Genomic DNA, 26,660 nt, shown 5'->3' with positions numbered 1-26,660 from the left:
GTGGAGAGAAGAGTGGTGGCACAGGTCTGGCCATGAGATGCCCATGGCTTTCACAGGCAATGTGATCCCATGGGAGTTCTTCTTCACGCATTCTCCTACCAGCATCACGCTCCTTTGTCCCAGTGTTCCACCTCCGTGCCCTCTGCTGTGGATTTAATTTCTTCGGAGCTCTTCCCGGGATTTGTTGGCAAAGGAAGAGGGAGACCTTTTGCTTTAATAGAACTGCCGTGCGTTCCTCACCCCGGTAACTGCCCCCCCCCGCTGGCTAACGCAATCCCGGTGTTTTTCCTCATAGCCTGGGCCTTTACAGGGCCGCAATCCCTGCCCCCGCCGCCTGCGTGAGGCGGAGTGCCCGCACCCCATTCCCCGGCCAGCGCTGCAGCGGCAGGTATGGCTGCCTCCCGCGCAGGGCCCCGGGGAAGTTCGGTGCCCCCTCCCTTCGCGGCGCGGGCTCCGCGTCCCGAGCAAGCCCGGCCGCTCCCCCCCGGCTTCGCCGCGGCCCCTGCCGGGAGCGGCACCCAGGTGCGCCGGCACGCGGCCCGGGGGCGGGGCTAGCGCCGGCCCCGCCCGCTTCGCCGCGGCCCCGCCCCGCCGCGCAGGGGAGGGGAGGGGAGGGGCGGGGCGGGGGCGCGAGGAGGCCGGTGTCCTCTGCGGCGGCCGCAGGAGCTTCGCGCTGTCAGGCGGTTCGCGGTGCTCGGCGCGCTGCGCTCACCGATTCTCGCCACCATGTATCTCTGCAGGGCCGCCTCGCAGGCGCTGGCCTCTCGCCTGAGCAGGGCTCCCGCTGCTGCGAGTCGCCTCAAGCAGCGCGGTACGCGGGGGGCACACCCGGGAGCCGGGCCCGGGGCCGGGGCTGGTAGAGGTCAATGGGACGGCGCGGGGGGACGCGCGGGGCGGGCCGGGATGGGACGGGGAGGGTAGAGGTGACGCGCTGCCGCCTGTCTGCAGCGGGTGTGGGACACGGGGACGCGCGAAGGTCGCGGGCCGGGGGCTGTGGCGGCGTGGGGGGGGGGGGAGAGCGGGGCCGGGAGAGGCGCGGTGGGCTCGGGGCGCAGCCGCGGTGTGAGGGGGCGGCGGGAACCGAGGGCGGCTGCTCGCTCATCCCCCGCCGCCGCTGGGAACCGGCTGCCTTGGAGCCTCCGTCGCGTTCCGGCGGGGAAGCCCGTGGCTCCGCCGGGCGGGGTACGGCTCCGCTGGCCGCCTCGCCCTTGGGAGAAGCGGCGGTGCCGTCCCCGTGTCCCGTGAGCCCCCCCTTCCCTGGAAGCAGGCTCGGTGACTGGCAGGTGCAACCCCCCTCCCTCAGCGAGGCGGCCGCCGGTGTCTCCGCTCCCGCCCCAGCGCCGGCAGCGCAGAAGGGTTAAGCCCCGTTCCCGAGACGGGTACCCCTCAGCGGCTTCCTCCGTGGGCTGCGAGCACCGGGAGGGAGCGTGAATCAGCCCGGCGCGGTGCAGCCATGGCTCTTGGCGCGTCACGAATTGTGTAACCGGCACCCAAAGCATCCCTCGGCCCCGCTGGGGGATGATTGCAGGCGCGCAGAGCGCTCTCCTGACTGTAAGGCGCAGCCTTTGCAAGGAAGGCGTTCATGAGAACCTTCTGTAGGAACGCAAGAAGACCCATTAGGCTGCCTGACTATCGCAGTCTGCAAAGCGTGTCACGCGGCAGATGCTGCTAAACATAATCTGGCACCCGATGGCAATATCCTGATACCGAGACTGTTCTGCAGCTACCGACTGCAACGCTCAGAGCCCCATTTTGTGTCTAACGAGCAGCCTTTCGATAGGAGTTTCGCATCTGTGCTGCTCGTCTGGGATGAAGTCACGAGAGTCTGCTGAAAGCTTTCTCGATTAACAGCGTTCTGTGTTGCTTTTTGTGGCATCTCTGAGATGTACAGAAGAATCCGAGGCTATAGCAGGCGTCGGAGTGCAGAGATGGTGACAGAACGGAAATGGCAAACGCTGCTGTTCCAGGGAATGCCTGTTCGATCAGGGGTAAAATTGTGTAATCCTGCCTGGCTGCCCTGTTGGCCAATACTTGAGGCTATGGGTGTATATCTATGTGTCAGCACTCTGATTGACAATGAAAGACTGTGAATTCAAAGGAAAAGGTGGAGTTTTTTTGTTGGGTTTTTTTTGTGTTCTCTTATTAAGCTGAAGAGGATTTATGATAATGACTTCAGCAAAACTGAATGAGGACAGTTTAATTTGGTTTTTTTGTGGGCTTTTTGTTGGCTTTTTTTTCCCCCATTCCTTAAGTAGTTCCTTCACCTGTATAGCCTCCATCTAGTACTCAGAAGTTGCAGGCAGCATAGCTTGCAGAAAATCTTGCACCCTTCAGAAGAGCTCAGCTATGTACCTGTTTCAGTCAAGCACCACGTCCTGCATTACTCAGCTGTACTAAACATTGCTAAGCTGAACATCTCCATGTTGCTGCAGCTAGTTAAATCGTCTCTTCCCCTACCGAGCTCAGCTTCCATCATTCTGTTTTGTGATGGTATTTTAGCAGCACTTTCCATCAATGTCAATAATGTTTTTTTATAGCACCTCATCGCCCGATGTCATCTGGGAGCGTTCCTGGCTCTTCTGGAGAGAGCATGATTTACTACGTCCTTGCTGGCGTTGCTGCGTTCGGCGGTTTGTTCTATGTAAGTGTTTGGGAGCGGAGCTGTTTGTGCTGTCTGAGTCTACATGGTGTGTTCTGGGTTAAAGAATACGGCCAAGACACAAACCCTCAATTGAACGTGGATGTCGTACCATATAATCAAATACAGCCAAACTTTAATTTCACATAGTTTTAGACAGATGTGTTTTCCATTAAGAATGACCATGGCACTGGATGTCAGTTAACAGTAAAACAGGCAAGTGATAGGCTTGAGTTTCACTGGTTCTCTTGAGCTGATTTTGTGTATCCAAAGATGGGGAAAGGCACCCTTGCCTCCTCTTATCAACCACAAACATTAAGAATATATCAAAGCGGGTGAGATGGATGTGAAGTTGTCTGAAGCCACGAGGGGAAGATTACGAACCCCATTAACTGGGGCACAAAGAACATTAATGACTTAAAGCATGTTAAAGTTTTGTAAAGATCTACTTTTGTCAAGTTTCTAGGTAATCATTCTCTTCCTTGCATTTAAATGTATCAGACCCTGTGCATCACCTCCCTAAAGTCTCCCATTTCATAGCTTCCTCTCACCCCCACTAAAACTTGATAGTCACTAGCACATCCCAGAGGGATACACATTTCCCTCTCCCACAGAATAATTCTCTTGAGTGGCAAGTAGCTTCTGCTTGTTCCATGTATCAAACTTGTGTGATTGCCTATCTGAAGGAATAACACATTCTCTTGCTGTCACCTTTTTACTGTAGTTTTGTGGGGTTTAGGAATTTTTTTAAAATTTTATTTAAAGAAATAACCTGCCTGCAATTGTCTTTTAAAATGCCTTGTTCAGTTCCTCAAACATTGCAGCATTCCAAAAGCTTGCTTTCTAACAGTGAAGAAATGTATAGATGTGTTAGTGTAACAGATGTGTTAGTGGTGGGGTTGTGTTTTTAGCCTTGCTTAGCATAATTTGGTATGCTTTACAGCACGAGCAGTAGGACGTGCTTAAAAACCCTTCTCTCCCTTCTTTTTGTTTGGTAACTTTGATGGGATGTGGCAATAAGTTCAGGTATGATTTCCTTTCAGGCCTACAGAGTAGTCAGCACATCCCGCAGCAACTACATTGAACACATGAATATTCTTCATGAGAGAGCTGAGGGCCGGAAAAACAAACCTTGGTCAAGCAGGGGTGAGTTGCGCTCTTCTCTCTTGTTCCCCGGGTACGTGAGGATCTGGAATGGATTTCTACATTGCCTAATGAGGCCTCGACCCCATCCAAGTCCTTGTCTGAGCTCTGCGTGTGGGAGTAAAGACAAAGGTCTCGTGCAGTGTTCTATTAGAAAGCCACTTCTGCACAAATTTTGGGAATGGGCTTAGTGTTTAGGCAGCGAATCTGGCCTGTGATCAACCCGCAGGAGTCTCCTGGGATGGGGGGAGTCGATGTGTGAACCATTAATTGTATATTGGGTATTTGCATTTGATTTACTGGAAGCTTAATGAAACTTGACTGAATGCATAATGCTGTCAAAATCACTTCTGTTCTTTTGTTTGTTGAGGGGAGGAGATAATATCTTTTTCTCACTCAACAGTTTGGCTCCAGGCCACATGCCAACAGGGAACACACAGTTCCATACCAAAACCTATTTTTGTTTTTTAAAAAAACCCCTGTAAACTGGACCCATTTCCTATCTGACAACTTTGATTTTGCCCTTTTTTTGGGTTCTAATTTAGCGTAAAATAAAAAGCAGACACCACCTGAATGTATGGCAAATCCTTATGTAGCTTTGCCATGCCTAAATAATTAGACCATGTTTGTTCAGATACTCGCAATGGAATGTGGTCTCTGTCTACATCAATTAGTGTTATGGCAGTGTTAATATAAAAGATGGAACTTTGGCAAGTGGGGCCTTGCTAGGAACAGCAATTAGAAAAAATAGCTTTTTAAGGATCTTTATATTTTTATTTAGTTGTTATTTAAAAAATAAAGGAATTCATGAATCCGTAGCACTTGAAGCTCTTCTGTATTTTTTCTGACACTGATGTCTAGAGAATTAATTTAATATATTTGCATGCACAGGAAGAATACATTTAAATGAAGTATGTTGATCTTAAATTTTGTTTCCAACATGATAACATGCTTTGAATTGTCTGCCTCTAAAGTGCTTTACTTTGAAAGTTGTTAGTCTGAAGTTCCACAACATATCCTCTAGTTTTAGAACTTTAAAATTACAGGTTTTAAGGTTTAAAATGGAAGAACACCTTCATTTTCTTGTTCTTAAGCAGCTGAAAGCCATGCCATTTTTAAACTTAATTCTTTAAATGCTGAGAGTTTGCCCACAATTTTAACGTAATCCTTTCTTGTCCTTGAAATAAAAGAATCTAACCAGGACCAAAATAGGTATTTTCTCCTAGTGACCCGGTCATCTCCTGCTTGGGGAAGAAATGAGGGTTGTGTTCATTGTGTTCTGACTAAGGTGTTCAAAGGAACCTGGTAGAAAGGAAAGCATTAAGCAAACCTTCTAGGGCACTCAAAATGATGCCAGTTATGTATATATTCCCTCTTTTCTCTTAAGGATCCCTTCTGCAAGGTACTGAATTTTAACCCTAGTCTACCAAAATGTTTGGGTGGGATACCTGCAGAGTCAGTGGTGCTGTTGACCACCCAGGGCTATACCTGTGTTGCCCAGTACTGGGGTAAGAGTACTCAAGTGCTCTGTAATTTATCTCATTCTGACTTTGGGTACTCTCTAGGCATCCTATAATCTTGTGCTGCTTAATAATTTATGTCAGTGTCTCACAACCAACGGCAGGTGATTGCTGCCTCCCTTACTGTTGACAGTAAGAAGTCCCAAACATTTGTAGGGCTATACGGTGAACACAGTTGAAACTTGTTTCCAGTATTATTTCCAATATTGGAACTCTGAGTAAATGCTCAACCCAGAGTTTGTAATTGGACTTCCAAGTAGCTAATTCCAATTCACAATGCAAAACTACTGTTGAATCAGCTCTCTCTAAAATCCTCCCTCGTTCCCAACTGTACCCTCCCAAAAGAGGTTTCTGTTCTTACTTTTCCTGTGGAATCCTCTGTGTGCTTTCTCAAAGGAATTGACATTTCTCTTTCTCCCCATTTTTTCCTGCTGCCTGCATAGTCATATATTTGTGTGTACCTTGTCACAGAGTGTTACCATAGTTTTGCTTTCCCCAGAGGCGCCGCTGCTCTTTCCCCACACATTCTTTAGAGTCAGGTAACCCTGATGCTTTTCTTCACAGTAAGCATTGCTGATAAGGGCAATTAAAAATTCTGTTCTCAGAGTAATCCAGTAGTGAAGGTGACATAAAATCAAGCTTAAGAGGAAGATCTAAACCAGTGCTGGTAACAGTGTGAAGTGGTGGCTAAAAAACCAGCAGTCCATACAACACATTCATGGCATACATACTTACTGTGTGTCCTGTCATAAGAGAAGAACTTTATAGCAGGGAGAACTTAATACGAGGGAGCAGCTGATCAGAGAGAAACTTTCCTGATCCACATGATTTTTAGCTTTTCTTATCCCAAGGATAGTTCTCCCCTTATGCCCAAACCCAAAATGTCTGTAAAGAACTACATGTAGCAAACAATGCTGTCAAAACAAGAGAAACAATCAAATGCTATTCTATGCTTGCTTGTTTATCAGAGTTTAAATGATACTCAATGGTATAAGATGATTTAAAACAGATCTAATAGCAAATTTTTTGGTAGTTCTTCATAAGTGAAAGCTACTCTCAAATCTAGGGAGGGATTTAAAAAAGCCCCTGGCAGAAGCCTGACTTGAAGTACCAGTAGGGAATCTGGGACATCATTTGAACTGTAAAATGATGTTTGCCCCGCAGAACATTCTACTTGCTTATTTAGAAAGTACTAAATAATGTCTTCCATTTGCATGTGTCTTCTTTAAATTTGATCCTGACTTCCTTCATTTTTTAGCAATGACTTTTCTTTTTAACTTGATGCAAGCTGATTCAATCTTTCTAATCTATACTCTGCTTTTACACTTTCCAGACTAAAATACAAGGGAAATCTCTTTCCAAACCTGAGGAAGTTAAATAGAAACAAAGGACAGTCGTTCACCATTGCGTACCTTGCAGCCTACCTTGGGATGACTTTATACCTTCTATTGTAAAACTCCTTACTTGTGAGACTTTATAAGAGCTATCTATGTTTGCAAGGCCAAACCATATTGAGCTTATTACTGAATCTGCTTTGTAGAAGGCAGTTCTGAGATGGAGAAGCTGGCTGTTCTGAATGAATGCACTCTATACTTGACTGTCCAATAAAGTGTACTGAATGCTGAGCTTGGCTGTTAGTCTGTTCTTTGTGTGATCACTGTAGTTTTTTGAAATATAGCTTTCTCTTAAAGGGACATGATCAGGTTGCATGATACAAACCTTTGGTTTTTACTGGGTGATGAATAGACTTGTGTTTAAACCCGAATGCAAAAAGATAAGCTTGCACTAGCATAAGAAAACCAAGATTTAAAATTGATCTGGTTTAGTTTTTAAACATATAAAAGAATAAAGTAGATTCTGACTATGTCTCTTTAAGCTCTGTCCTTTCTATTCTCACTTAGTTTACACTGTATTACAAACTTTATTTCCAGTTCTATTTTTCACGTGGCGTGTTGGTTCTAGTGGTAACGTTGCAGCGGACACTCGGTGTACACCTTTCTCTGTTAACGTGGTCCCAGTGCATGTTTGCATGGTGGTTGTGCACCTGGGCTGCTCTGTGCTGTTAGTTTTTAATGACTTGTCTCAGCTGGGTCGGGAGTAACGCATGGATGGGAAGCGGTGGGGTTTTCAGGTTCTACAGAGTCCCACCCACAGCAGCACCAACAAGTCTTTAAAAAACAGCAAGAACTTGTAAGAAGAAAACGGTCAGTCATAAGTTGATCATACCTCCAGTTAAGTGTGCTGTGACTGCCTAAAATTAGCAAGTTATTTTCCTCCTTATTTACAGATAGTTTCAGACAGAGCCCCCTGCTTCATTCTGCCTCCCAGATCTTGCCATTCTTACTTGAGTACTGTGGCTCTTGTGGGGTCACAGTGCGTTCAGCGTAGCTTTAAAGAAAGCAGGGTGAATAGGAATAGCGGGAGTACCAGTGGCAGCATAGAGCTGAGAGATGGCACCCAATCCACCTGAAAACTAATCCCTCCTTGGGCCTGGCACAGCTGTAGCTGTTGCCAGCCGAGTTAGCCACCTTGGGAATAGCCCTGTGCAAAGGGAAGGTGCATCTTGGCTTGCAGCACTTCTAAGCTGTGAGTCTACTGGGTGATTAACTCCATTGGAGCTTCAGTATGGGAGCAAAGGTTTTATTCCCAGTGTGGTAACTCCACTGCTGGGCACAAGCATTGTCACTGGCCCTTTCAGCACAGTGGGTTTGAAACAGCGCTTATTTATCCTTCCCTGCACTCCCACCTCTTGCAGTCACTTGCTTTAAGCCACAGTTTCTTTTCTTACTGCAGTGAAGCGGTTATGAGACTCGGTAATTAAGAATATGGTTTCCTCTTCTTGTAAACATCCTTTTTGGTGCCACATTAGACAATATGGGGGGGTTAATTATCGGTTTCTTGACTTTGTAAATTCTGATCGCAAAGCTTAGCTTTCCATTTTAAATTTGAAGGAGACCAGTGGTAAAAAGTATTTGGTGACTTTGTGTTGCATGCATGCGCTTTACTCTCTTTATTGTATTAAATAAATTCTTAAAAGGTGATGAAGAAGAGATGGCTGAAGTCACCGAAGCCGAGACAGCTACGGAAGAGGCCGATGCAGCAGCTGCTGCTGGACCTGCAGCACGGGATGAGAGTGCTGCGGTGACCCCAGCAACCGGAGGGGAGAATGACTTACCGGCTCCCGATGCATCCCCTCTTGTGGAGGAAGCACAGCAGGACACTGCTGCTAATTCAGAAGCTGCAGCACAAGGTTAACTTACCGGTGTGGGTTTTACATGCGTGTGCTGTGCCTTGTAAAACTGCCTCTTAGTGCAGGACATTGAGAAGGAATGTAGGTATTCCTAGTGGAGTTTGTCCCACAGTGAAAGCTAATTCAGGTCTTCCCTGATGGGAGCATAAGTGAATTAAGTTGGTTTTGAATCGGAGTCTCTCAGGGCATCCTGCCTCTGGCACCAGAGTCTAAAACCAGGAGGATGAAAGGTTTATTTTACTACCCCATTCTGTTTCTCTTCCTTTATGTGAGAGAATGATCTTAATGCAAGATCTTTAAGATCCTACTTTAAGCTGTGTAATATGATCAGTTAATCATTTGTTTCAGTGACCTGGTTCTTATAAGGGTTCGTTAAGGAATCTGAATGTTTTATTGCACTGCCTGTTCCTAAGGTACTCACACTAGATAATCACGGCTGTTCGGCCAAAGTAACTTCAGCAGAATCTTGCATAGCAACCAAAATGTTGTCATGATCTCAGTTTTAAGGATATACTGGGCTAAAACTTAAAAATTCCATACAATTTCAAATTGGTGTTAAACACTTAAATTGATTAGTGGCTACATACTGAGCATATTTCACTGTCAGGGTATTTTAAATACTTTTGTTTACTGCACTTTAAAAAAAAATCACAAGAATACAAATGTAAACCTATCCATAAGTTGCACAAAATACAGGATTTTAATTTAACTTGACTTTTTTTTAATGCTCTTTTTTCCCTGCTAGCCTGTAAGGATAGATCAATGGCTTATTCCCTTTTGATTTGTTCAGCTGCAAGTGGAAGGGACACACATAAAGCAATTGGTGTTTCTCAATGGATAGGAAAGCTTTTCAGCTTGACTTAAAACATGGAATCTTTACTTCACATGTGGGTTTGACTTACTCTGAGAAAACAAACAGCTGCTGGAGAGCATATATCTAAACCACAGGTCAGACTGTGATTAAAGGTATTTTGCCTGCTAGTCCATGAGGGGCAATCACAATACCTTGAGAAGTATTAGCAGGTTCTGGAATTGGTTTTGCCTTTTTCCTTGGTGACTCCAGTAAGGAAAAGACGCATCTTAATTGCCTTTTTAACAAATGAACTTGAGAAATGGTGCAGCACTTCAAATGGCTGACTTTTGTGAAAGGTCTAGCTACAAAGGCAACTTTAATTCATGGGTGACTAGCTCCTGTGCTTGTCTGCAAAAGAATCCATAACAAATAACATTTTAAAACAATACTGGGTCCAATCTGTACAAGTAAGTACATTTGTAGTGGCTATTACAGAATCACAGAATTGTAGGGGTTGGAAGGGACCTCCAGAGATCATCGGGTCCAACCCCACTGCCAAAGCAGCTCCCTAGCTCATATTGCACAGATAGGCATCCAGAGGGGTCTTGAATATCTCCAGAGAAGGAGACTCCACCACCTCCCTGGGCAGCCTGTCCCAGGGCTCTGTCACCCTCACTGTGAAAAAGTTCTTCCGCATGTTGGTGCGGAACTTCCTGTGCTCCAACTTGCAGCCATTGCCCCTTGTCCTATTACTTGTCCTATTACTGTCCACATAGACAATATATTTATGATGTAGTTGTTAAAATACCTAGAGCTATAAAAAACTCCATTTCTATGGAATATTTAAACCGTTTGTTTAGAAGGGAAGTAGGCTGATGTATGTTAACATTAGTGAATTAGTGCTGTTAAGAGATATAGATATTTTGAAGTGTCTTCCCTGTTGCTCTACAGAGCAATAGCAAAATTTCACTTTAAGGAGTGGGCACTTGGCTTTCATCTTGAAGGGGTTGAATATTCCTTTTACAATGGTTATCTAGGAATGTTTGTCAATTGTTGGATCTTCCATACGGTAAATATTGCTGCCACTCAGTTGAAGAGGACATAGCTAGGATCTTCCCTGAGAAATGTTGTGTGTAAGTGGATTAAGTCTGAGGATCTAATTCTGGATGTGGTGACTTGATGTAGTCAGTGGTCACTATTTGTAAAAGGAAATATGTCTTGTAACTTGTAGTTACTGCTGGTGTTGGCTGGAAGTGGGCATGATGATTTAAAAATCACTGATTTCTTAGATCTGTTTCCTATGGCAATGTACGTACCAAAGAAAACAGCACTAGAACAGCACTTCTGTTACGACTTCACTCACTAGCTAAAGCATTTCATATCAAGCAGCAGCAGCTGTACTTCCCCTCGGTAAGTACTAATTTCTGGAACAAAGGAGTGTTCTTCCTGATGCAGCATTGCCTGATCTCCTTGGAGTTCAGCTGGTCCTCTCCTCCAGACCGATCTGCAGGAGGGCAGCACCACCGCTGAAGGGTTTTTCCTCTCAGACCTCTGAGGAACTGACAGGGGCCGCTGGCTCTTGACTGCATGAAGGGTTTCACAAGCAGCACATGGTTTTGCACATACAAGCTTCAATCAGTATCCCTTTCCTTTAGGCTGTGTAAAAGCTTGGCATCGTTCTGAAAATACGAGCAGATGGTATTTTGATTCAAAAGTTCTCTGTGCTATATACCATTTTGTTCAGCGTTTACCTGTGCTCAACAGCTGTTTGTGTTTTTTAAAAAAATCCTTCTGGAAACACCTTTCACTTTTGTATTTAACCTTTTTCATCATTTGTGTGCTCTCTGCTTGGAGAGGAAAAAAAAGCATGGCTGCATTTTTAATGGGGTAGAGAATTATTTTTCTTTTGGAACTGGCAAGAGCAATGCAGGCTCACTTTGAAAAAGAACACTTAGTTTTGTTGGTAGCTTGATGTTATTCCTGCAGATGAAGGTACAGGTGTTTTTATCATCACCAGAAAACCTCTGCTTCTTCAAAGGCGATTGTCTCTTTTCATCTAAAAGGCTTTCTGTAATGTGCTTGGAAGTGCGAGGTGCCAAAGGGCATTTGTCTCCAGCTCCAGTACACATAGATTTGTATCTATTCAGATAATATGAACGTGTGATTATACAAGGATGTGCAAAAACCCCCGAGCCAAAACAGGTAGGTACTTGGTACTTAACTAGAGTAACTTTCATTTGTAGAAAGTTAATTGCAATTGTACCCAGCTGATATTTCTCTGTGCCTCGATTTAAGCAGTTTACAAACAACTACTGGTATCTGAAATTCTGTGAAATACTATTGTCAAAAGAAGTATTGTGCCATGTAACCCTGTTCTCAAGGTTTGAGTTTCCTTGAAATTCTACTTTTCCCTATGTTTTTTTTTTCACTTGAGCTGTTGCTGTCACTCTTGGTTACTGCCTGGTGCTGCTAAGTTTCATGCTGTCCTCCTCTTAGTGTACTTCGTGCTTGGGGACCATAAACTAAGATCAATTAGTCTTCTAATTGAGCAAACACTATAAAATGCACAGATTGGCAAGCTGCTCTTTGCATCAGGCAAGGCTGTTGCCTCTGTGACTTTTAGTTTTGGACTGTTGCTGTAAACATTTCTCCAACTCCAGTACTGAGGCTTGAGATTTTGGCACTGCCAACTGGCAAAAGCAACTAGCCCAAACCCGTCCTTGCTTGGGCTCCTGACTTCTATAGCATAGGTTGCCTTCCGATTTTGTAAGTATTGAAGCACCTGCTCCATTCTCTGCTATTTCAAACACCGTTTGAGTGAGTAACTGGGGATTGGGGAGAGTTTGTGCATGAACACCCCAGTGTGTTCCACACTACACTTTGAACAGCATGGTGATGCCAGTTGTCTGCAGCCTAGAGAAACACGTAGAGGCTGCGCTAGGCAGGAGTTACTGCTTGCTGGACAGGACTTGTGCGGACCCAGTTATGTGGCGATGCCAGGCAGGCAGAAAAGCACCCGACGTGATCAGCGTACATTGTTCCTGCTTGGTAAGTCACCAGACTCTGGGTGCTTATTCAAATGCTCTGACACTGGGAGTATTTTGAAGAGTGCTGAAAAGCCCTGCAAGTAATTTGCAACTGTTCATACTTACTCAGAGGCTTTTGGAATGATGCTGCTCCGTAAATAAATGCATCCTTCTAGGCATTGATTTGTGTGAGACAGAGGAAGGGGGGAAAGCTCTGCAGCCTGCAGCTCATTACGGCCTTAAGGGTTGGGGTAAGATCTGCATCTTGGGTAGGACTGGGCAGACCTTATCCCTAGTTCATAGTTGGACCTCTCTTCTCTCGTCCTCCTGTTTTATCTTCATAAAACCCAGCTTGTAGATGAGTTGTCACAGCATCGCTGGAAACTCTCTGTAGGCAGCACATGAACAGTATTTTGAAAAGACTTATGTGAGCATCTGAGGACACAACTGGGTAAATGGAGAGGTGGTTTGGCTTTTGTCAGCTTAGTTGAAAAGAGAACTTTACAGTGTGCACTGGGCTGGGGAGGAATTCCAGAAAAATGGAAAAAGCCCTAGAACTTCGCAGCTAGGAGTACAAACAAATCGGTTCCTTTCTGTTTGTCTCTTGTAGAACGAGGGGACAAGCAGCTTCTCAAGAAAAGATTAAAGCTGGTAAAAGGGCGTAAAGTGAATAATGCCTAAATGATTGTGACTGTTAAGGAGAAAGTGGACTTGCTGCTTTTTACTAATAAAATAATTACAGTTCATTGTCAAGACTTAAAAAGAATCCTAAAATAACTTTATTTCTTTAAATTGGAAAGCAAGAACTCACTTTGTTAACAAAGCCTGTTAGCATTTCCGTTACCTTAACTAGTATTACCTGTGTTATTTGAAAGTTCTCTAAATACCACACACAGGGAATGCTGCTAGCTGCCTGCTTTAGAGGAAAAGGCATCACCTCACCATTCTCCTGTGGCAGCAGGTGAAACCAGAATGCTCACGAGAGGGGGGTTTTGTACGAATTCTTGGGCCGTGTTTCTCATTGCAGAAACACCCTTTTTAAAAACCAGCAGGCTGAACTTTGCTCCTTTGAGAGCAATGTAAGCAGATAAAACGGTGCATTACTTTTATTTGACAAGTGTTTAAGAAAATGCCTGACTTGAAAGTTCTCTTAGACTCCTGAAGGATTTCATACGTCAGGTTATTAGTCCATTTTCACACACGCTGTCCATGTTAACTTGCACTAGTTTTCCCTGTGATCCGTTCCAACAGCCAACCAGTGAACCAATGCGAGTTGCTTCCCTTTGCTACAAATCCTTGTGACAGGATCTAGAAAGTCATACTTGAAGTTATGTGCAGTATTGTAAGTTGTTGTGGATTGACGTGGTATTATGCACTGGTAGGCATTTCAGACATCTCTGCATCTTCATTTTTACTCATCCCTTGTTGAAGAAGCTCTGGAAGTGAGTCTTCTGGCCATTAATACGAGCTATTGATGCTTTTCTTAGGAGCTAGTGACCTATGGCACAAACCTCCTGTGAAATGTTTGGTTGGGTGAAGTTCTTTCTTTTCTTGCTGTATGAAGAAATGATGTTTTTTTCTTAAAACTGTGTTTCATAATGCCATAGCTTATGCTCTCAACTTTACCCCATGTTTTTTTATCTAGATTACTTACAGATGGCTTGCAAATAGAAAAAGCCAGTGTGTTTTTGTAGTGGCAGGGTTATTGTAAATCCCAGCCTTCCTTTGCTTATCAGACATTGGGCTCCAAGCCTCTGGATCAGGTTTATCTTATGGAATTGCCGAGATGCCAAGGGGAGAAATCTCCCAAGGCCTGTGAGTGTGAGCATGAGCGAGGCATTGCTGGGCAGAGAAGGCTGAGGCCGGACCAGGGCAGTTACACAAACAATTTGAGTGCAACGTGGGCTTCGGCTGCTGCCAGCCACTAGTTTCTGTCCCAAGAATTCAAGGAACTGATCAGACTCAAAACCAGTCAGTGCTTTTCTAAGTGTTGGTCAGTTCCCAGATTTGGTGTAGCACGTAGAGCTGATGAGAGGTTTATTTTATTTCCTGCCCGAAGCCCAAGCGCTGAGTTCAGTGACGGAGTGAGGCGTTGGGCTGTGGTTAACCACCCAGTAGACTTTTCCCTTTTTGAAGCCAAATATTTAAGTGCTTCTCCTTTCTGAAGAGATGGGGAACTTCCTCTAGCTGGTGATAATCTTAAATACTCCCTGAATAAGGTGTCACTGAGCAGACTGTGAGCATTTCAAGTTGTCCTGAGTGACGTTCCTATTCTTGGGATGTTGCAGGTCTGCAAGCCCTCCATGCTGAGCCCCTGTAAGCAGGGGGAGGAAGTTGCTGCACCCAAGTCGGCCGTGCCTGGGACAGCAGGTGGCTTCCAATGGGAGGAAGGGAGGGGACATTAGCTGTCACCTCAGGATTTAGAACAGGGTTTGCTGAACAAATTTCTTTTACATTTTCCCTAAAGCTGATGATGGAACCAAAATATTTAAAGTTTGCCTTTAAGGGAATTGTGGTTTCTTATCACTGTTGCTGGTTTCTTCCCTGGATTAGATCTGGGGGGGGGGGTGGGTGGGCGCTGGTACCCCCACCTCTTGTGCTCTACTTTGCAGCATCCCAAGAATAGGAATGTCACTCAGGACGACTTGAAATGCTCACACTCTGCTCAGTGACACCTTATTCAGGGAGTATTTAAGATTCTACTCTGCTGTCAGTTTTCCATTAGTAAGTCTTCAAACTATGAAAAGGGAAGATTTTGCTCTGCCTATCCTAATGTTCCAGGGGACATCCTGAGTGGACCCTACCGAGGAGAAGCTTTATTTAAAAAAGCCCATCGCAGAGTGATGCGATGTATTTCATTTACAGTCTTTTAGAGTGATTCTCTAAAAGGCTGTAAATGAAATACTGTTTCTGGAGTTACATCTGACACCCCTCACCTCCTTTTGGAGTCACTGTATGACATTGGTTATGTTATAGACAGTTTGAAACATCAAAGCCTTGTTTGTTCTCCAGCTTTGGTCCGTGTGCCCCAGGCAGATTCCATTTGTATTATGCAGGCTAACTTCTATTATTTTAGCTTTATAAAGCCAAATTCCTCTGCAAATAATATTTTTTAATGTAATTGAACCTGACGTTGTGCATTACAGATACCAGCCTGGTCTTGACTGCTTAAATCAAACAAAAAAATCAGGATATGAAGGATACTGCTGTAAGTGAAAAGCTTCACTCAGGAAAGTCTATTTATTTTAATATCTAGAAATTGCAGTGCCTGTTCAGGTTGTTGTTTCTGACTGGAAATATCACTTTTAAAATGAATCAAAGGAAGAGGATTAGAATCAAATTTGATAGTTTTAAATGTATTAGTACAGACTGGGGGGAAAAATAGACTGTAGTCAGCCTAAGAAGACTGGGCTATCTTTCACGGTCTCGTTAAAAGCTTCCCTCGCCTCTCCCCACGTGAGGAAAATAAAAATTGAATGTAGCTGTAATATTAAACCCTGGAATAGCCATCTTCTCCATATCTCTTGTAAATAAAGAAAATGTACTTACAAAGGCACTTAAAAGTACCAGGCAAAAGCTTGAAGTCCAGTAAGATATAAAAATATGTAAGTTTAATTATACCTACCAGCAAGTGGTACGGGTCATCTCTGAACTGGTATCAGTAGGTAGTAAAAACAATTAAAAGCTTCAACACAAAAGCGCTCTGAGCAAGGAGCGCTTGTAGTGGCGCTGAGCTGGATGGCCAAAGGTGATTCAGGCTTGCTGTGGGAGTGAAGTTCTGAGTTCCAGGAATGCCCCATGCTTTTTTAAACCTCAAACTTTTCCTCCTTTGAGTGTTGCTCTGGGAGAGACGGCTCCCTATTTTTACTGTTAAGAGAAAGGTATGTTTCTTTCACAAGGTAAAGTGCTTCACCTTGCATGAGGAAAGAGGAAAGCAGTTCTTTCCTTTCTATATCTAAAATAGGTTTTCTTAACAATTAATTGCTAATTAGTTGCTACTCGTGTGGAAGTGTGAAGACCTAACCCTCACATTTTAACATGTTTGAGTTTTTTTGAGGGGCTGCTCTGAGTTTTAAAGCCACGCTGAAGAAACTACAGCATCGTAGCAAAGGGAAGGTACTTTGCTCCCAGAGCAGTCCAGGTTTGCTTAGATGGAGGAGCAGAACTTCTTGTACTCAATTCTTCTGCTTCCTGCTCTTGGCAACGCTGGCATGACTGTAGGTGTGTTTCTTCTCCTTGATCTCATACGTCCTATCGCTTTCTTCGGAAATTGTGGTCAGTGAAAGCTGATGTGTGAAATAATACCTGTGTGTTGGACAAGTGGTAGTTGACTTTGCTGGCTTTCACACGTGGTGTGTGGCACCAAACACCGCTTGGAAAACCCAACGTGGTGAACACCGAATGCTAAATGACAGTGTATGCCCTGTAGAGATGCTGTCAGAAACAGCATTGTCTACAAAAATTCTTGCAAGAATTCTTGGCATATTTCAGATTCTGCTTAACACCATCAGCACCAACTCAGGTTGTTCCATACCCCTCTCCCACCTGCCTGCTTCAAGTACCTCCTGTAGCATATTGTTTCTCAGGTGGCAGGACTTGACTACCAGCGTGAGCTGGTTGAATTTTGAACTAGAACTTTGTATCCAGACAAAAATCCAGGCTGATTCTGCATAAAATCTCCCCCAGGGAAGCTGGAAAGCTCATTTTAAATGTTTGGCAGCTTTCAGGGAGGTGGCTGTGCAAGCAGAGGTATCTAGGTTCTGAAAGTCGATCCACGTGGGCGGGGCTTTGTGTTGTTTTGTTGGTTTTATTGTTAATAGGAAAAAGTCATGGGGGGTGTATTTTTTATTATTAGCTGGAGCAAAGTCAGTGATGCAGAGCATGCAAGTCCCAGCTTATTGTGCTTCTCTATTCTGTTGGGGAATACTGAGCTCACTGGAATTCAGACAATTCAATTGATCGGCTTGAGGATGCAGCAGCGCTCGGGATTTGGTCTGGTTTATATTCTACTGTGAATGCACAGCAATGTGGAGTCCTGTGCTCTTAGTGCTGCAACTGAAGCGCTTGTAAGAGTAAAAATTGTGTCTTCAGAGGCCACAGGAATAACTGCTTTATGCATAAACCAGCTTGGTGGTGCTTGTTTCGTTGCCCCACCAAATGATATGGACATTTCCCTAAAAATCATCTTTCGAGATGGAACTAGATGTTGGATATTGTGCTGACAAGCTGCTGGAGCTTCCCAATGCTGCACCTTGACTTTACAAAAGTCTAAACCCCAAATGCTAATTTCCTTTTGTCTGTGAAATCAATTTCCTTTTGTCTGTGAAATCAATTTCCTTTTATTTATTTACTCAACTCGAACCAGATGTGTTTTCATAACATAAATGTTTGGTATTGTGTGGCATGCTGCTGGTGCTTGCCCAGTCACGTTCTGTTCTTGCAGGTGCTATCTGGAAGAACATTCTTTCTTCTCAAAACCAGTTATCTTGTGAAGCAGAGGGGCTAAAGACCACTTGAGAGTGCATATACCTGTCCTGGGCAGAGGCAGGCGATGTTTCTGTTAGGGTTCAGCATTACACATAAGCAATGACATTGAGTGAAGTGCTGATGGTTGCATAGTGGAAATATGTCAGGGGTCTAACTAGGCTGAGGGTGTTTGTCCTCAGAATCCTCCCTCTGTTAAAATCCCTCTGAATGCTTTCAGACCAGGTGCTGTTGCAATGTGCAAAGCCTAAGCGCTTGCCTACGTTTAGTAAATGCAGTTACTTTGATTGCTCCTAGACTTGGAGGTCTTTTATGTTCCCTTGTGTTGAAATCACAAGAAGGTTAAGATTCTAATTCAGATCTCGTAAGTGCAACAGCATGTACAAATGCCCAGCAAAATCAAAGAAAACTGTAGCTGCTGATACTGGGATTTAGCTGCTTATCCCAGGGCAAAACTTAAAATGGACAAATGCCCGGTGAAGAAGCGTAAGAAAGAGAAATACCAAGTTTTCAGAAAAAAATAGCTGATATTATACACTAAGGCTGAGATTTTGCTAGCCAGTATAACACCTTGTGTGAAACCAGGAACTGTATAGCTTCTGTGGAGTAATATATCCTGCTAAGGTGGGGAGAGGGGACATGAAGCACAAAACGCTCAATGAAACAGTGATGAAGCCATTTAACTCCAGTGCTGTTGACGAATGATGTGGGGGCTTTTTTCTTCTCCTGCAGTATTAAGGAAAAACCAAACCAAGCCCACTTTTGTGAATATAAGAAAAATAACCCTTCAAAGAAATCCAGAACGTTCCCGTTTGTGGCAGATTTTGAACTCTGTGGGTCAGGATGAATCATCATTTGACAGATCGATTTGACTGGAACGTTGTGAGCGGGTGTTTGGCTAAAGAAGTTAAGGACCAGAAGTGGTGTCATGTAATATCGACAGTAAGGCAGCTGGGCAGTCAGCAGAAAACGAGACATGAACAGCACTTAAACACCATGTCTCTTCATTGCAGAGGAGCAGTCGCATAATGCAGATTATCTTGTTCAGTTAAAGCCAGCTGAATCTGTAGGAAAACTGGCATAAATAGACAAATGGGTTGGAGTCATCACTGCACAGAGAAATATGGGGCCTTCAGACTTTCAAACTGCTCACTGTTCAGAAAACAACACCAAACTGGTTAAGATGCTGTAACTCCTCAGCAACTCTATGTGAAAAAGTACAGCAGCTTGTATTTTTTAGTATTGGAAGTAATAAAGGTAAGGAGTGATTTCAGTTACATCTATTAGTTGCTGTAGAGTTTTGTGACTGGGTTATTAACAGCTTTCTAGCAATTGAACAGACAGAAAAAGTAAAACCCTCCTCCTAAGGATTATGGAAAATGAGTCATCATTGTACCAGATTAAAATCTCTTTTAGGAAATAGGGTGTTACTGCAGGGTTTTACATGGAACAACTGCAAGAGATTAAGCTGGACTGAAAAAATATGAAATACATTCAGATTTTAAAAATAAAAAAGGGGGAGAGGGGTAGCACTGAGATTAAATTTATCATTCAGGGAAACAAAAAGAAGTTCTTAAACTGTGTAATGCTTCATGCTATCAGCTGGTCAGTATGAGAGAGTGAGAGGGAGTGAGGCAGGATGTCTGGTGCTCCTTGCAGAGAAGGGGCTGTCATGTGGCAGTCCTGGTTCTGCAAGAGGTGAGGGACTCATTCCCTGCCCCCTGGGTCATCCTTCCTCCAGCATTGATCTGTGATGATGGCAATTCATTAACGTTTTGGCCTTGTTGAGCGGGATGCAGAGTGTTTGTTCTGAGACTGGTCTTGGTGCAAACCACCAAAAAATACACCCAGATTTGTTTAGGTATGTCACATTATGGTTATAGACTGGTTCTTGTTTTCGTGGTGCTCAAAGCACCAAGACACTTCGATAGCTTGCTGCAGTTTGCAAAAAGCCAAAGAAATGATGCCAAATGATCTCTGTGAACCTGTCTGAATCCTTGTTGGAGATAATGCCTTGAGGGGTGGATAACAACCCAGCACAAGCTGCCATGTTTGGTGCTGCCATCAGCAAGTGTGTTTGGACAGCCAGCTATGGCCAGCTTGCTCTTCTTGAAAAAAAACCCTTGAGCTGAGGCACCAGAAAGGTGCCTCCTGCTGCACTGTAGCTGCCTGTGCTCAAGGAACCAATGTGAAAGCTACTGAGGTAGAAAAACTGGCTGGAATTTTCTGCAGTAACCAAGGACAATTATCCCTACACATGTGTTGCCAGTCTCAACAGGTGCCTTTGTGTTTTAGGGAGTGGAAGCTACTCTGCAGAGACCTGGATGAACATGTAGGAGTCTGTGTTTTGTCACAGTAGATTGCTTCCTGGTAGCCATAAAGAATATTTCAGACTAGAGACACACTGTTCAGTACAAGTGGTTTCAGTGTTGATGTTTGTTTTTCAGGCAGGTAATCCTGTAGGTGACAAATACGACTCCCATCTAAAGGAACAGCGGTTTTATTAAAAAGCTGGGAAGTCCCTGCTGCTCCCTCTACTTGCTTACCAATCACTCAGAGCAAAAGAAATTAAAACACTGAAACATCACAAGTAATAAACAGCAATTAGCGCAATGAAATACTATGAGCCAGAGAGCAATTATTTTGGTAATAGAAACTGAATGTTTGATGCTACAGACTCAAACCCAGCAGGCTGTTACAATAGGAAATGTATTGCAGTACATCAAGTGATGCTAGCTATAAAATACCTGATGTGTCGAATTTCAGATGTACTGCTTTTCTTGCATAGCTGTTCCCTATAAAGACAAAGGCAGCAATTCCCAATTGCTTTTTCCTGTCTCTTCTTCAAAACTCGGTCAGTATTCTGCAAAATAAAGCCAAATAGTTGCTGTTCGGTATGGCCTGTATTTAAGTAGCTGCAAGCTGGTATTTGAAAGAAGGTATGGGATGCTACCTCTACAAAACCCGTTTACTGCATTTGCTGAACTTGTAAGGAAGCTGTTTAGTGCCCGTGTAGCTTAGGATAGGGTACAATTTGTAACAGCAAAGTTCCTCCGAACCTTGGCCTGCCGAGCAGGTAAGAGGTGTGATGATGGAGCCCTCCAACAGGAAGGTTAGAAGACCACGGTAAGAATGAATTTACTCTAAAATTTCATGTGGAACTGACAGACAATGTGTTCAGCCTCCCTGCAGAGTGTAGCTGTATGTAGACGCATTACCTATTACTGATATTTCATACTCATAGATTGCTTTATCCTTAAGGAATATGGAAAAGCAGCCAGTTGGCAATCGTGCTACGCTGGAATTGCAGCCTGAACTTCAGCCTGATGTTAGAACATTTCTCCTCTAAAACTACCTGTGACATCTTCATGAGGTTACGTGGAGCATATGTGTAATGTCTTACAGTGTTGATCAGACTTGGAGTATTTCCATGGAAACTTTACCATTAGTATCTTGCATGTCATTAATAGTTTAACAGAAATTGGAAAAATAAGATGAGGGTATCTGCAAGAGAATATACATGTTGGCGAATGTTTCCCTTTGTCTAAAGACATGAAAATAGTCTAAGACATTCATAGTTTTCTGCCCCAGGGTTGGGGATTTCCCTGGACTTCTACTTGCAAACTTTTATATACGTGATAAAATTTAATAATCCTATAGATCCTGTTGCCCTTGGTCACTTCAAACATGTATGTTAGGCAGGTACTTCATGCTTTGTGAGCCTTGACTGCTCACCCTTCTTTATGGTGGTGAATGGAAAGACAAGACAATTATCTCTCTAATTTGATTCATAGAAACTGTGAATGAAGTCTTGGATGTTGCAGCTGCTTCTGCCCATGAGGAAAACGTAGACAGTGTCAAGGAAGGAGTAGCCTCAGCAGCTCAGGAGATTTCTGACACATCCCCCAGGAACCAGGATGCTGATGCTGAGGAGTCGGGGCAAACGTCAGAAGGTGCAAGAGTGCAGCTGGATCTGAAATGTTTTGTCTCTGAAAAGCCTACACGGCCGCTTGCGCTGAGCTAGCGGCTGGAGCATGCAGAAGTCAAGTGATGTGATGTGGCTGCCAGCGATGACTCTGTCTGGCATCACAGTCTTAGCAGAAATATTGACTGTGAAATTATTCCATGCGGTAGAAATCGGTGTCAGTGAGTCGGATGGTGGGGGCATTTTGGGCTCAACGCTCTGCTGGGCGGCTAAAGTTCATTCTCCCCTGTGCTGCATGTGATGTAACACACTTTTTTAACATGTCACTCAATTTGAAAGGTGGAAGTTTCTTAAATTACATTGCTGAAAGAAAAAATACAGAGCATGTGATATATATATGCATATAAAAACCGTACAGTGTTTCAATGAAGCTATAAATGATCTTATATTGCTATTGAAGTTGAATGATGTAATTGGATGCAAAGAAAGATGTGTGTTAAAATCATCACTGTGGAGACTTTCAAAGGAGTTTGGAAGTTTGGCCTCTCAACCCTTTTACCATTAGAATTAGAAAGCTAACAGCAAGAATGTCTGTGTACCTAATACAACTTTGTCAATTGTATCCCTTTAGTCCAAGGGATCCTTTGGACTAAAGGAAACAATGTCCTTGACTAGATGTCCTCGAATAAGTTGTTTCCAATTATTCTCATTGGTGTTTCATCTCCATTTTCAGTTTCTGTGGAGGAGGAGAAGCCTGAAGAAGTTGCTAAGGAACCATAAAGGTACACAGCACAATTGCAGCATGTGATTTCCTGCTCTTCACCCCTTTTCCCCCACTCAGTGGCAATTGCAGCATGTGGTGAGTCTGCACATGCATTCTGATGGGGAAGTTGTCTTCCTCCTCCCAACAAGTACCCTGCACAAAAGAACTTAATGCAAGTGTTTGTTATTGTTTGGGAGTCATTGCTGGCACCTTTTAGAAGCTAAGGGCAAAGCTTTTTTACTTCAGTTGTCATGCTGGGTGTTTATGGCTTTATCTCAGTCCATTGGATCAAGACCCAAGAGCTGTAGCTTTCTCCCTGGCAAAAAAAGTTCAATACTGGACTGCCTTACACACGTGAACCCTTCTCTGGTTACCCTCAGTGCAAACATGGCAACATTGTAACCTTCTGAACTGGCTTTTTTCCTTTTGAAAAAAAACTTTTTTTCACAATTGGTCTCTCTGCACTTTAAGTTCGTGCTAATGAAAACCACTGAATATTCTTACACTGTTGTTAATATGTCGCTCAGGTGGCCTTATTACTTTACAGAATAAAAAAAAATATATCCACAATATACTTACTGCTATTCCTGTGACTCCCCTTTCCAAAATGGGCTGTAGGATAGTGATAGGAAACTGAGGGAATAAAAGGTTTGGTTGAAATATGAACACAAATCTTGGTACAAGAGATATTAAATAGAATACAAAAGAACTGAAAATTAAGCAAATAAACCTCTCAGGTCAGTAATTCTCGGGATTATTTGCTGCTAGTTAATGATTCATACACTAATTCTTGGAGCAACAGTGCCAAGAGGAGAAGGAGCAAAGAAAGTTATTTTTCATTCTATCCTAAACTGTATATTTTAAAATGCAAGTGTATATAACCTTATCACTATGTTCCCAGCCCTTTGCAAATGCAAATTTGCTTATCATCATCCACTGCAATATAAAATAAGATAGCATCTCTTATCTTGTCATAAAAGTTGAAGTGTTCTTAAACCGCATGGTCTTAGATCTCTGTGTTGTTTTAGCATTCAAAATGAAGAAGAAAAAATAAAGCCAATCCCACAATTATAAAGTAATTTACAGAATGATAGTGCAAGATATGTACCTCTGTCAAATAGAATTTCTGTGCTTTATTGGGAATAATGGTGTGAGGAGGAACAGTTATTTAATGGATGTGGGTGAGATGTGCAGAAAAGTTGCAAGTGTGTGCCTCTCAAAGCTGTTATTTTTGCTCAAAGTAAAAGCTAAGGGCACCTAAGGATATCGCATCAGAAAATAAGTTACCAATAAATTCTCTCTGCTCTGGGACACAGATAAAGAAATAGTTCAGAATATTTATTTTTCCCAGTAAAAATAGTTGCACTGTTACTCCAGACTTTGATTTAGACAACAAATGCCCTCAATATCCAATTCAATTAGTGAAGGCAGGGACAGTCACTGAAAGGATGGGAGTAGAAGGAAAGGCAAACTGTAGGAAGCAGCTTTGATGTAACAAACTGAAATCAGGTAAAAAAAATAGATGAATCTTCTACAGGAATATACATCCAACCTTAAACAGAAGCATCACAAAGTTACAAAAAGTATCTCTTAACTACATTCCAATTCAATCTTGTTGGGGGAAAAAAGAAAATAATTGTTTATCAAACATTTTACTACTTGGAGCTGGAAGATTGCCACTGGATTGAAAGCCAGGCTGACTTCTTCCAATTTACAACTCACAAGCCTTTGTCATTCCCAGTTAGGAAAGAATTTCTTTATTTGTTTAGTGTATGTTTTGATTGTAAACACTTCATAGTGTGGACCTCAACTTTCAGCTAGCATTAAAACAAATCATATTTTTGGGGAATCCAAAATAAAAAAACCCAAACTAACCAAACCCACAACCTAACAAAAAACCAGGAAAAGTTGATGTGAGAATCAATTTGGGATCCAGTTAGCTTTTTTTTTTTAAATATAAAATAGTAATTATTTGGTGAGGAATAGAAGTCTTAGTAATGGGTTAAATCCTCAGCTGAAGCCTTGGATTGATGCTGAGCATGTGCCTGAGTAAGAATATACAATTGTTCTCCCTTCTTTCCGGAGCACAGCAATTCTTCTGTGTGTGGCTGTTGGCCCCAAAGTCACATCGCTATGAAGCTACTTACATCAGTAATCTCAGCAAACACAATTGGTTTACCTCATGCTTAAAGTTAAGCAAGTAACTATTTGTAGAAGTAAGGCTTAGTGGAAGGTGTCCAGCATGCAGAGGAATTAATTTATACCTGGGCAACACAGCTGAAGATGAGGGATTCCTTGAAATTGGGCTTTGGTGGTGGTAGCAGAGCAGGTTTTCACATGCCATCAGATAAGCATGATTTATATGGCAGTAGTATTTATATGCTGGAATTCACTGAACTGATAGCCTGCAGTCAAATTTACAGTGTGCTTTCAATGTTTGCATAGAAAGACCAATGAATCGAGTCTGTTGCTAAACATCATCATGTATTGTTGCTTCCTCTAAACCAGATTCTCTTTTCTTTTTCCCAGTAAGCAGCCCCGAAGCCTTTGAAAAGTTTAACGGAAATTTTTGTGGCAATCAACCAGCTGATTCCTGTGTGAAGCCTCATGCTCTTCCTTGGAGACATTAAAGAAACTGGGCAGTTTGTCATACCACAGACAGCTCGTTAGGACCAGTATTCATTGCTGCAGCAGACAACCTAATGCGATTTAAGTTGGTTAGAGAGACGCTTCTGTGATTAACATCTCTGCTTTAGAAAGTAGCATCCAGTAACAAGTGTCACAGCACCACCCAGCATGTAATAAATACATGTGCTAAGAGAAGCAGTAGACTTAGCTGAAACCATGTCAGGTGGACTCCTCCTAGGTCTTTGTTGTCTTGTTATGTACGTTGATAGCTTTGGTCCCAACTGTGGTGCGTAATTATTCCATTGTGACATTCCGTGCTAAAATATATGCAAAAGATTTTAACTAAGTTAAAATCTTATAAAAATTACCTGATAGTATTTTTAAATTGGGTCACTGGGAAGTATCACCCTTGTTTGCTCCCATGTTTGGATTTGAAATTGTAAGCATGGGACATTTGGCTGTACAAGAACTAATTTTCCCCCTGCATAAATATTTTAGATGTCACCCTTCCTAGCACAGTAATATCCATGAGTAAACGTTTTTAAGGCTCCTGCTTTGAGAACAAAACCTGTTTGAAAGTAGCAATAGGTACTTCATAGGATGGAAATCAAAAGAACACCAGTTGAAGCTCATCATCGGTCAAAGAGGTGGCTCCTACCCTGAGGCTGCTGGGCTCTGTTCCTACAAACCTTATTCAGCTTACTGTAGTCTTTCTGTGTCATTCTGTCCTAGAAGTGATGTGCAGTGGTGGCACAGTGACACAGAAGTTTGAGAGAACACTCTTGTACAAATCACAAGTGACTTAGGCTATCGTCGAGCTCCTCTCCAAGCGCTCGCAGATGGCCAGCAAAATTCCTGTGGAAGGCTATGCCACAGGTGTTCAAATGGACAGGGATTCTTGGGGACTAATAAAGAACAGAAGAGATAAATAATCTTGTCATGTTAGTATTACCTTAATAATGAAAAAATCTATAACAAATAATGGGTTTGCATGACACCTCTCCCAGACTTCCGTCGTGCACGTGCATGGATGTGCTTCTACCACAGAGTTTTTCCTGAGACCCCACCAGGTGAAAAGCATTGCAGCCATCATGGAATGGTGGCAATTCCAAACCAGGGCCACATAAGGTATAATGCACACAGTTTATATGGAAAGCGGGAATTCTAAGGTGTTACCGGCTGCTTTCTCATCAGGCAGAATTTTGGGAAAATATTGAAAGGAAAATTACAGCATTATGACATCCCTACCCATGGCACAAAGCGACACATGCTCCTCCCCACATCATAAAGCAAATTATAATGTCATTCTAACAAAAATGCAGCCTACTGCCCCTGTACCTGCTTAGGAATAACTGGAATGACGCAGAGGCAAAATCAGGCTCCTGAGCTTCAAGAAGCATTCTGCTTAAAGGATAAGGGCACTGTGATTAAAAGTAATTTCTGTAGACAAAGCTACTGGAATAAAGGTCTTAGACTGATATTTTGTTGGA

General features: G+C 43.2%; 1 protein-coding gene across 1 annotated transcript; it reads left to right on the top strand.

Annotated features, from left to right (window-relative positions):
* The first annotated feature begins 626 nt into the window (after nucleotides 1-626).
* Nucleotides 627-26,660, top strand: MGARP (mitochondria localized glutamic acid rich protein). The gene is made up of 7 exons (XM_084263642.1): nucleotides 627-811; nucleotides 2,538-2,641; nucleotides 3,682-3,784; nucleotides 8,339-8,551; nucleotides 21,649-21,807; nucleotides 22,513-22,561; nucleotides 25,072-26,660. The coding sequence occupies exons 1-6, from the start codon at nucleotides 727-729 to the stop codon at nucleotides 22,557-22,559; spliced, it is 711 nt and encodes a 236-aa protein (XP_084119768.1). The 5' UTR covers nucleotides 627-726; the 3' UTR covers nucleotides 22,560-22,561; nucleotides 25,072-26,660.

This window comes from Gallinula chloropus, assembly GCF_964237585.1.
Source record: "Gallinula chloropus genome assembly, chromosome: 4".
NCBI classification, from domain to species: Eukaryota; Metazoa; Chordata; class Aves; order Gruiformes; family Rallidae; genus Gallinula; species Gallinula chloropus.
Note: the sequence above shows the minus strand (reverse complement) of the source record. Positions and strands in the feature narration are given on the sequence as shown.